The sequence below is a fragment of the Rhodnius prolixus genome, unplaced genomic scaffold (genome assembly GCF_049639745.1).
Source record: "Rhodnius prolixus isolate KJV_2025 unplaced genomic scaffold, Rpr scaffold_7, whole genome shotgun sequence".
Classification (NCBI taxonomy): domain Eukaryota; kingdom Metazoa; phylum Arthropoda; class Insecta; order Hemiptera; family Reduviidae; genus Rhodnius; species Rhodnius prolixus.
The window spans coordinates 4,332,199-4,344,570 of NW_027411582.1; the positions used below are offsets into that span (position 1 = coordinate 4,332,199).

At 31.5% G+C, this 12,372-nt stretch overlaps 2 protein-coding genes across 7 annotated transcripts in view; one reads left to right on the plus strand and one right to left on the minus strand.

Moving 5' to 3' along the window:
- The window catches only part of Hml (hemolectin), a 52,370-nt gene extending 47,882 nt beyond the window's left edge, over positions 1–4,488 (plus strand). For all 3 annotated transcript variants that reach the window (XM_074113500.1, XM_074113498.1, XM_074113499.1), the window contains 6 exons: positions 17–214; positions 831–953; positions 1,615–1,776; positions 2,549–2,663; positions 3,325–3,477; positions 4,234–4,488. In XM_074113500.1, coding sequence (XP_073969601.1) covers positions 17–214; positions 831–953; positions 1,615–1,776; positions 2,549–2,663; positions 3,325–3,477; positions 4,234–4,415 — 933 coding nt within the window. In that variant the 3' untranslated portion in view covers positions 4,416–4,488. The remainder of the gene's footprint in view (positions 1–16; positions 215–830; positions 954–1,614; positions 1,777–2,548; positions 2,664–3,324; positions 3,478–4,233) is intronic.
- Positions 4,489–5,645: 1,157 nt separating this feature from the next.
- sog (chordin short gastrulation) overlaps positions 5,646–12,372 on the minus strand; it is a 139,370-nt gene continuing 132,643 nt past the window's right edge. For all 4 annotated transcript variants that reach the window (XM_074113509.1, XM_074113508.1, XM_074113506.1 and 1 more), the window contains 5 exons: positions 12,080–12,319; positions 11,678–11,963; positions 10,764–10,903; positions 9,758–10,069; positions 5,646–9,020 (listed from right to left, as the gene is read on the minus strand). In XM_074113509.1, coding sequence (XP_073969610.1) covers positions 8,910–9,020; positions 9,758–10,069; positions 10,764–10,903; positions 11,678–11,963; positions 12,080–12,319 — 1,089 coding nt within the window. In that variant the 3' untranslated portion in view covers positions 5,646–8,909. The remainder of the gene's footprint in view (positions 9,021–9,757; positions 10,070–10,763; positions 10,904–11,677; positions 11,964–12,079; positions 12,320–12,372) is intronic.

The window sequence follows — 12,372 nt, forward strand, 5'->3', positions numbered from 1 at the left end:
TTATGGTTTTTGTTAGGTTGGTGACAGATGGTCTGACGGTCCGTGTCGGTTGTGTGAATGTAAAGAGAGCAGTACATCCGCCAGTTGTATATCAAAAGTATGTTCAACACCACCACAGAGTGAAGATTATGTTTATGTGCCAGAAGTTGTGAATGGTAAATGCTGTCCTATCTACAAGAGACGTGCTTGTAAACAAGGACAACAAGAATACGAGGTAGATATTAACTTCGGATTTCAATTTTTTAAAAAAAAAAAAAAAAAAAGAAAAAAAGGTGAACATCTCGACTTACTAATTGACGCATTGGATTATGCTTACAGTGTAAAGCTCAAAAATATCAATTCTTACACTTACTTTACAATACTCCCAGTATTGAAGGATCAAAGTTAATGATTTACCTTCGATGTTCCCATGTAATCAGATAGTACCATTCAATGTAGAATTTTTCTGTTCTGTTCTTTGTATCCCTTCCTTAACCACGCGATTTCCTCGAGGATTGGTGGGACAAAATTGTGAATCAGAGGGTCACCACTAGATGTTCCATAGGGAGCAACCTTCTTCTTGTAGGGGATCTACAGTTGCAGTTGTCAATTTCAGATAATCTCCTGATAATATTCGCATGACTTCCTTTTATTACTGTTCTCAGTTCGTTGATTGATCACGATTTAATACGATCTCAATTCTTCCTTATCTATTTAGAAGAAATAAAAAATTCTATATGAATATTGGATTAATAAATTTATATTGTTTGTTTAGCTTTATATTGTAACTTGTTTTTTATTTTCTTAAGCTCCTCAATACTATTTATTTATTTATTTTTCCTGAATTTTAGGTTGGCAGCATCTGGCCTTCAAGCGACGGCAATCCATGCATAAATCTTACGTGCACACTGGGTCCTAACGGAGAGATCACCAAACAAGAATCAGTTGAAACTTGTAAAAAGAATTGCAAAGAGGTACAAATTTAATAATTTTTAAAAAAAATCTGGATTTTATTGTGATAAATTGGTGCCGGTTTAAACTTAATTTTATTTATTTATTTATTTATTTTAAATCCTGCATTTTCGAAACTTCCTTTTGTAATCGTCTCCAATTTTTTTTCTTGTTTGACTGTTCATCTCGGTATATTCTTAAAGAGTTTTTACGTAGTTTTCTCATTATGGGCTTATTATATGTTGCTGAAATTCATATTTTCTTTTTTAAAATATTGTTTATGAGAAGTTTTAAAAGTAACAATGAATGAAAACAAATTTAAACGATAACGCCCCTCTACAAAATGACAATAAAGAAAGAAAACTCGTTAATTGAAGTTTGAATGGCGTACAAACAATAGATAAAGCAAATTATTATTAGTATATGTGGGATTATCCCCTAAGCTAAATTGTGGAATACTGGCTGATCTTTTGGTTTATTAAAATTAATTCATCAGTTTACCACTGTTGGAGTTTGAACGCTGTCAACCTTAGAACGTCAACCCTATGTTGATTTTTATACTTGTAGAAGAAAACTCGTTAAGAGTTGATCATCACCTTCTAGAAATCAGAAAGCTATCCATAATTACTGGTTTTTGTTCTATAGATAACACATAAATTTTAAATATTACTCGAATGTGAACAGGGCTGGAAATATGTTGAACCAGTTGAGATGAGCAACGTATGCTGTGGAGAATGTAAACCTCAGGGATGTCTGGTCGATGGAATCGTACATGAGAAGGACAGTACCTGGATGTCAGAAGATAATTGTACGACATATAACTGTTTTATCGATAATGATGATGGAGTAAGTTTAATTAACTTTTCTTGGTTGATTTTGAATTACGTGTAGATTTTTTGAGATAATCAGCTGCAATCAGTACAGCTGATTATATAATATGAATTTAGATGTTCATATCAATTGTTGCTCAGTTTCTGTAGTTAGATATTTATAGAATAGATCTAGGTTGACTCGACATCGAGAAAAACCATCGGTTTTGGTCTGTGTCTAGGTGCCTATGCGTGTCCACCGTTAACTCAAAAACGAAGAATACGTAAAAAAGTTGAACTTTAATATTTCGCTTAGGTATAAACAGAGAATGCCGCATAATCATTAATTTTTAATATAATAGCAATTATTTCTCTTCACATAATAAACTAGTTACAATTTAGTGCTACCATAACCCCATCGACAAAATTTCTACGTGGCCACTTAATTATGTTCTTTATGGAACTACTGGATCTAATTTCTTATTTCCAGTATTATTCATGCACTTTTTTAAACGTGTGACGCATTCTAAAAAGGACACATATTCTAGCTACTCGTTCATGATTATCAGGTCCTTCATTACTAAACTAGAACTTAGACTGGTTACATCAACGACCTAGATACGCAGAACGGAGGTTCCCAGGTCTAGGAATCGATTTGCTTTGGTAGTGAACCTAATCTAGTCCCTTTTTCAACCTTCTCATCGCTCTACAATCTAGGTTAAAAATTACAAGATAGAAGGAGAGACTTTGTTTTTCATTTTGGACAACAGATTACGAATATTTAAGTAAAAAATTATTATCTTTTGCAGATGCAAGTTGTGGCCTCAACAGAGAAATGCCCCTTCATCAATGACTGTCCAGCAGAAAGGATTTACCAAGATAAATGTTGTAAAAAATGTAATTCAACTTTAATTGAAGATAAAAGTAAGTAATATAATTTTATAATATTTAAAAAATTTATAAGGTCGGGTATTTTGGCGTGGATAAGTAACTGGCAGATTTCCATTTTTGGAATCTCGCGTTGTAGCTACTTTTTTACTTGTTTGTAAAAATGTTAATAGTAAACTGTTAGCTTTTACACTTGGTACGGAAAACCATCTTCACTTGGAATGGTGTAGTAAGCCCAAGCTGGCACCAGGAGGGTGCGGAGAAACCGAAGGTCATGAGCTGGGCATGACTGGGCCAGTGACCATTCTAGGCCTTAAGTAGGAGCCATAGCCTCTATTAAATGGTACCACGGGATCCGTGAGCCACAGCCCGCTGGAGTTCTGTGTCTCCAGGTTCACCAGAGTTGAGAAAAGGTTTCGGTGGTGGTCGAGGTATTGCAATGATGATGATGGGTAGAGTCCCCCATGATCTATTGTGTGTGGGGAGGATGGTTGGTTTGCCTACGGGAATAGATACGCCACCTTCTAAGTCTCCACAAGAACATGTTAGCTTTTTCAGTTTAATAGTTAAACCCTCGTCTTACGACACCTAATTATTAGTTGAACATCGCCTGAAAAAAAAAAATAAAAAAATGAAGTGATTTCTTTACTAAAAATATGTATGACTAACAAATCACAAATATTTTGAATTTTTGTAGAAGTGTGTACAATTGAAGCTGTCCCATTGAATGAGACTGTTGGCATTGTTAAATTATATCATGAGAAACATGGAGGCTGTATCAATCATGGCCATATTTTAGGATTTAACGAATGTCAAGGAACGTGCGAGTCCTATACTCAGTATGATCCAAGTAAGTTGTACTTTTTGTTGCATTTTTAGAATTAAGTATGTGAACAGTTATCAGAACTTAGTAAAAAAGTTAAAAGTCGTCCCAGCAGTTCTTTAATTAGAAAATACCAATAAATGACCCAGCTAAATTAAATTAGTACGTCAAAGTCTTAGTTACAACTTCTAGGTTTTTGATACAGTTAACGTACTGGCTTCAACTGTGGCGGTGCTTCTCTTTTATCCTCCTCAAAACCTTAAAAAGGTTACTAAACCTCTTGAGCATAAGCAGCTGAACTTTGTATGCTAATGTTTATACTGCTTAGAATTTAAGTTTTTTTTCTAACTGCTTTGCGTGTATAATACTCTTTTTTTTACAAAATTACAGTTCTGTTTTTAGCAGAATTTCGTATATTATTAATGTATATGTGTGTATAGATTAGAAATATATGTACGTATGTTGATTTGAGAAAATGAGCCCGTCACTAAAGATACTCTTTTTTTGGTTTTTCTAAGCAAAAATTATAGGTTCTAATGGAAAAATATTCTTCACAACTATTCTGATAATAAACTATACACAGATTTCTCTTTTGTGGGAATTAAAATGTTAAGTTTCTCATAAATTTGGGAGCGAGCTTGTCATGAGAAAAATAATTCATTATTTGGAAGTTCTGATTGTGAGATTTACATACCAAATTCAATGGAATTTCGTAGTTCGATGTTGAATGATTAACTAAGTAATTTTCGATTATAAAATAACACTATTCTGTATGAATTTCAGCGACTGGTCGCCATGAAAGCAAATGTCTATGTTGCAAAGTGAAAGAAGTGGACACAGTAGCCGTAGCATTAACATGTGATGATGGATTCCTGTTGGAGAAAGAGGTGCCCATACCGGTGACCTGCATTTGCCAGGCTTGCGGTAGTAATAAGAAACTGGTTGGCATTAAATATCCTGTGTAAATAATTATAGCAAGTGTGTAAAAAAAGAAACAATTATAAATATTTTTATAATAAAATGAACTAGTAACTATAATTCTGTCTTTTTATTTGATTTTTTTTTTTTAATCTCCTCCATGATTTCTTATAATGTAATATTCACCATTTTAAAGAAAAGCTAATGTTACTACAATCCTATCTAATAAAACATACGAACAAAAATTCATTAAAACAAAGAAACATTTCTATGAGAAATGAAAGAATTCATATACTAACAAAAATAGTACCAAAAAATGCCATAAGAGAGCGGTAAAAAACCAAAAATAAAATTTAGTTTAGTTTACATATTCGCCACCAGATAGCAACACCTACTGGATCTGTACATTATATAGAAAAGAAAAATTAGTTTACATATTCGCCGCCAGGTAGCAACACCTACTGGACCTGTATACATAGAAAAGAAAAATTAGTTTACATATTCGCCGCCAGGTAGCAACACCTACTGGACCTGTATACATAGAAAAGAAAAATTAGTTTACATATTCGCCACCAGGTTGCAACACCTACTGGATCTCTTTTATATAGTACTGCAACAACAAATTACATTCAGTACGATCTAAGACTTCTAGGAGAGAGGACGCTCTGTCGTCGGTCTCTCTATAAATATGTTCAAGACTTGTCTGAAAATATCACACAAACAAATTCCTTTAAGCCTCTAGAATCTAAAAGATGGAGAAGAGGAAACTTATAAAATTAATGTTAGAGTGTGGTAAATAAGAACCACTAATAAATGTTTTAGCGAGTCATAAAGTACAAACAAATGTTGGTTTAGAAGGTTTTAATTAAAATTGATGCAAAAGTATTTAAGGAATTAATAAATAATAAATATATTTATTTTAAATAATCATGAATAAAAAAAAATGTTCGAAGGTAGCAAGAAAGTTTAACGATTTAAACCAAAAAAATTATTTTTTCATTTCGATACAACTTGAGTGACGTAGAGATTTTAGCTATATAAATTGCACCAAATTAAGTTAATAATTAATAAGCACACCTCTTTTACGCAACCACTGAAGTGTTATAGTATACATTTAAAGAATTAGTTAAGATTTGTTTACCTGTTTAGCTAACTAAACTGCTGTTATTATCGTTTAAGATTTTAAGTTCTATAGGTGTAGTTCTCCGCTGCATGTTTTTGTTGTTTTGGATAATTTCTGGGTACTTAGCAAAAGTAAAAAAAAAACTCTATTTCCCTAGATTTTACAAAGGTTAGTTATTATTTATTTATATATTTGATAAATTCAATGGTACATGGTACAAATAAGTTACAATTATAGACGCAAAATTACAAATATATCTCATTTTCTGAAATTTTATACACTACGTACTTGTGACCGTGAAATGGAAAACTGAATGACTTTTTTTTTTTTTTTATAATATAAACTAAAAAATTCGCTATTTATGATAACGTTTGTTGTGGTTAATTGGTAAGAGGTAAACAGTATATATTATTGTCTGCTTTTTAGAACGATATATTTGATATTATAATTTGTTAACTTAGATGTAAACGTTTTAATACAGGAAAGGCATATTCACCGTTTAAATGCCATTGCATAACTTGAAATTTACGATGATACATAGGTATGGGTGAATTTAAACATAAAAAGTAGCTTGGATTAGTTTTTTTTTAAACTCGGTAGCTAATCGATGATCTTCTGTTCTCCGAAAAAAAAAAATACGAATCGTACAATGCTTTTATTTCGATAACTTCTATATCCAAACTCTAATTGGAAATAAAAATTATAGAGAACTAATTCAAAATTAGTTTTTTCTTTTGATTTTTTTTTTTTTTTGGATTAGCTGTAGTGACGAAATATGTATCATTAAGCGCTGGATGCTGTGAAAGTATAGAAACATTTAAAAACTGAGTTGAACTGCGAGGTGTTGAACGATGTGTTCAAATGTTCTTGAAGAAGTGAAGATGTCAAAGAACATATGGAGATTATTTGCTTAGGTACTTGGACTTAGTAGGGCAAAGCCAATCTATGCAATTAAGGTGTTCTGAGAGTATTGGGAGTAAGTTACAATTATAAAAGATTATAAATGAACTTTGGGGATTGATGTATAAAAGTATTTGAGCGAACTACTACTGAACGATACAATTTTTTTTTACCTATAATTCCTAAGAAGTCCACCCTAAATTATAACTCATTAAACATTATTAATGAAACATAAATAAAAAAAAAACAAAAGTGAAGGGTTTCTAACATATATTGGCAAATGTTTCTTAAATTTAAAAACATTAAGTAGAATAAACTGCATCAAATTAAATAGTCAAGACTGCTCGTTTTTACGGCTACTTTATGTATCAATTACTTTATTATTATTATTTTTAGTATTGTTAATCTCTATTCTTTTTATTACATATATGTACAAATTACAAAAAAAAAAAAAAAATGCAAATTACTATAAATTGAAAATAGCACCATTGTTAATTTTATTATTAAAATTAATCCTATATATATAAAGAATAAATCATTTAAATATAATATACATAGGCCATCTCTAATTTCTTAATAAAAATTAAACTAAATAATATTTAAATAAAAATATCAGACACACAAATTTGTTTACAATCTCTCTCACAAATTATAGATTAAAAATCGGTAAGCAACGGAGCAATTATTTTTATTGATTATTGTAAAAATAAATGATATATTAATTGTTTATTTTTTAAATAAACCAAATATGAGGTTATTACTTATAACTTATTCTTAAATATTATTTATGTACATATTTAATTGAATCGCTTTAATACAAAATATATATATATATATATTAAAATTTTGCAGACCTTGTCAGTCTTCCATCAAAGAAAAATGGTTTATTTATCCATTGTAGCTCCACAACTTTGGAAAATATTTCATCTGGATGGCCAGTGAAAACAAAGATAGGATTCAATTAATTATTGAATGGATCTTGCAGTGACTTTTCCTTAGGGATATTTTCTTCTTCTTCTTGGGCAGATTTATTTTCCACCAAAGATATGTTACATACCCCAAAAAAGCTTTTAGAAGGCACCATGCAAATTACTATATTACATATGGTGCACTGTAACCGATGTGAGAAAGAATAAAATAAATCATCCATAAATTTAGCAATGGCGCTTCAACCATCAGTGTTCACAAAGTTCAAAGTTGTCGAGCTAAACAACAGCAAAGTTGTAAAGCTAAGGATCTTATTAATAAACATAAGAAGTACTTCATTTTCTAAAACAATCGTAGTATTATCATCAACCCTTCATTACTTTAAATGTTATTGCATTAAATAAATATTTTAAACTAGCAATTTCTTTTCATTATTTAAATCCTACTAAATACTATAATTTGTTTTCATTAATACAAGTAATAGGAACAAAAAACCATTTTTTTTAAAATTGATTTTACTCTATAACATTATCAAAGTATTACTATTTTTATATAAAAAATAGAAATTAATGAATTCAATCAAAAATAAATAAGAATTCAAACTTAAAAAAAATTAAAAGAAAAAATGGTAACTGTAAAATTACGTATATAAACTTACTTCCAAAATACGTGAATCTTTAAGAAGTCAACATAAAAGTAACTACACGACCTGAAGAGGATGATCTGAGAAGTAAAATATGCTATAAGAAGGTGCATTTACAGTGATTTAGAGAAATATGCAAAGTGAACCAGAAAGTATCACTCTCAAGGGACTAAGCCACACAGAATCTGGACTCAGCTGGCTGAGGAGATTTCCAAAAAGATATTAACAAAGATCATGCAGATAGGCTTTTTCTTTGACCTATAGAAGCCAAATATTAGGCCTCCAGTATGATATTTTCATCCCCCAACAGCATATTATATATTCTTCCTAGAAATCTACCCAATGTAATTTTGAAAATTCTACATTTTTGTTACTATTACTTCTTTTTGACAGAAAATATTAAAGAAAATACTGGTTTTTTTTGTTTGATTATTAAAAAACTATTTAATATTTTTGTTCGTCAAAAAAAGAAAAAAATTAAATTTAAATATATATACAAGTACAAATCTGATTAACTTTCATTACATACTGACAAACTAAAATATATATTTTTTTAAAAATCTCCAGTTACTTAAATTCAGGTACTGTCACAGAACAAGGTATTTTTATTATTTAACTTATAAAAAATATACATATATATTTATAAATTACTAAGTAAATTAAAATTATAATTAAATAAAAAGTCCAATAAAAAAAAAATTTAGCACAACCTATTTCATTTTTTTCCAGTTATATTTTGGAGTACGCCAGCTATTTTGCTATATAGCACCAGCAAAAATAATCTTTTAATAGAAAGCCTTTGATTTTTCTAGTTTCTACAAATTAATACTTTTATGGATTGTTACAACATTTTTAGCTTTTTAGGTAACAATATTATAAAAGCAATATAGGTATATTATATATTTTTTCTGGTTTGGTTGGAAATTAATGCTTTTTTTTTGAAACCAGCTAATGGTGTCTTCTAATATTTCTTCGCCTCCGTTTACATTGTGCCGCACAGCATTCATCGTTACATGACCATTTGTTACATCTTTTTCGTTCACATTTCACCTTACCATCCTACAAAAGACAATTAAATTTCCTTTAATTTTATAAAAAATAATTTTTTTTTTTACTGCACACTTCCTTCGCGAGTTCAATTAACTCGTAAATTAAAATGCGAAACTCGTAAACTAGACGAAAGGGGCAATCATTTGAAGGTTTAGTGAGTAAATACAATTTTAGCAATGCTAGATTAACTGGATCTTTATGAGTTTAAAAATTAAAATTTCTAAGTTTTTTTTAAAAAAAAATTTCAAACGATTTACATTCTTATATTGACGGTAATTGGTACTTACAATAGTTTCCATTAGTGGCAGAAGTAATTCTTGATGTTGTTTAATGAATACTATTATAATTAGCAAGTTTTAAGTAAGTTATCTATTAGCTTGTTGCAACTGATTTAATTTTAGATTCTACACTGATTACTTGTCACACGCATCGTGATGTTGGGACACTGGTGTGCAAGAAGGTTTCTTTCAGGTTACAAAACAGTGGTGCCTAATTTCATATATTATTTAAAATTGCTAACTTATATTTTTTAATTTAAAATTTGTTTATTGTAACTGAATTTAACACTATTAAATTAAAAAAAATCACATTATTACGTTAGAACAATTAACGTAAAAATGAAAATTTTATATTTGGACGTACATAGCAATCGTGCGTGAAACGATTATCAATGAATAGACTGACCAATTATTTAGTTAGCACAGAAAAAAAAAGAAAAGTACTTTAAAACAGTAATCAAAACTTACTTTACATCTACACTTGACACATTTCACTTCTCCATGTGAATAGAGTCTGGGATGCCATTCTTGTCCATTTCTGTAAGGACCACCGACTGGATATTTACAGCCCCCAGTAGCCAAAATCTCTTCGGCTATCTGTTCGTCTGTTGCTTCTTCTTCTCTCAGCGGCACAGAGGATGGAGGTCTCTGAGATGGTTGTGGTAAAGATGAAGGACATACTCTACAGCATGCTCTCTTGTCTGGACGTACGGAGACTCGTTCGTCACAATCTAGCGGCGGGCAGTCCACACGTGGACATGTAACTTTCAATGTCACAGCCTGTAGTTGGAAAAAAAATTAACATATATTGAGCATTAACTCTGATGACCTTCTAAAAGAATTTGGATGGAAGGCATTAAACTAAACGTCTACAAATCCTTCGATTCTCTGAGACCTTATATTATGGTAATAAACATTTAACTCAGCATGCAGGCTTGCTAAACCCGAACAGTTAAGTTCAACATTAGTTAATTTTAAACAACTGCTTTTACATTCTGGAATTACAAGTTTTAGGAGAGGCATAGCTTATAGTTATCTAGACACCCGTATACTGAATGTCGAATGTACTGAATGTAGATGAATGTCGAAAACGAAACCTTAATACTACATCCATTCAGAAAACTAGAAAATTTGGTATTGAAATTTACTTTAAACTCAGAATTTTTCAAAAATTTATCCCTCTTTAGTACACACGACAAAAGGCCAACATTGAAATAATAATTATGATTGAAGCTAGGCTAGCACCACACTTTCCAGGGTGCCTCCTTAATTTGAATTTTCCTGAAGAAATATAGAAAAGTTTAAAGAAAATCGTTGGTATAATTTTCAATAAAACACTGAATTAGAGTAAAGTAATCGCTCCCGGTAGAGCGATTTGCATTGCTGAGTTGTTAGACAGTCTGTTAGCCTATTCAGATTGAATTACAGCTTCCTTGTAAAGATATTCAAGAAAGTTTTTAGAAAATTAACTTACATGACATGAACATATTGTACAGGTGTCAAATCCATTTGGTGGCAGATAGGGGTGCCACATACTTCCTGGAGCAAAATACTGTCCTGCCATATGGCATCCTCTCAATTCATCATGAGGTTCTGCATCTAATTGTGTCGTATCTAAAACAAAATTGTTGAAAATGTACTGTTATGAACATTTAAACGACATTTTGTACATTTACTTATTGCAATTACAATTTTAAAAATATGTGGAAAGCGATTTTCTATTACTACTGTTCTCAAAATCCGAGCCAAAACTTTCTCTAAAGTCGAAACGCTTGGGTTAATTCTTATCACTTTTGATATTCAGCCCCTCTTCGATAAGCATCTTTAGTCGAATTTAATCGAAAATCAAACAACTTAAATTTGAAGCATTTTCTCAGAAAACTCCCATTTTCGTGTTGAAAGGGAGAGGATTGGGTTTATCCTTGAGGGTCCACTTCGGTAATATTGTGGACTTTTCATGTTAAATATTAATAAGGATTTTATCCGAGGATCGTTGAAGAAGTTCTTACAAAATGCAAGAGATGGCGCTCTTAGCATCGAAGATGGTTTGTTTTTAGTTAGCATCATCGCTCACTAGACAGCTGTTAAAGTTTCAGTTATATCTAAAACTCATGGTTTCTCTTTTATTATCGATTGAAGTAACAAACGTTTGTTTATTCAGAAAAATGGAAAGGAAAAACGTTTCGAGTGGTGATTAAACACATTTATATTTAAAGGGCCTATCAATGAATGAGATCAAAGCTAAATTCGATGAAGTTCAAGGCACTTCTGCTTCTGTATTTGCAACTATTTACAATTGGGTAAACTTTTAAGAATTTAGTAATAATATTTCAATTTAAATGCTGCAAAAAATATCAATAGTAAACAATAAATAACAAACGTCCTCACTAGAACATGTTGGACAGCAAAGTTGTCCAGTAGGTGGCAGGACAAGCTCACAAGAGGAGGGTATCTTCGCACAAACTACGGGTTCACAGCCCACCCTTCCGTTGGAACAATGGCAGACGGTACACTGGTCAGCCAAGGAACGCCACTGGGATCCGTCTTCATGGAAACGGTCGCCATGGTAGCAGGGCGATGCTGTTTCACCATTCACGTCATGCGCAGCTGCATCGCTTCTAAAATGAAGTTCATTATCGGTTGGCTGTGGCAAACAGGTCTCTGGCATTGTAACCTACAGTAAAATAGGAAAAAAAAAATGTTATGAACAGAACAGTTTAATCTTAAAAAAAAAAATTAAAAACTTATACTTCACAATCTAAATCGCTAAATTTTCCCTAAAAACCATACCTGCGGCCATCTTGCTCTCAGTAAGGGTTGATGATGATGTGTGGGCTGTAGCTCTAGATGGACCACGCCTGCCTGGAGTGATGAGAGCTCGTGTGGTAACAGCCCTAACAGAGAACCTTCCATTCGGCCACTCTGTCCTCCACTCTCCAGAAAACGACGGTTAATTGGTGCACCAGGTACTTCCATTGGAATTTGACTTAAATACAACGAATATTCGGTACCTTGTTCTGACATTTCAACCTAAAAAAATGGGGAAGAAGAAAAACTGGTTTGAGTTTGAACAACTCACAATA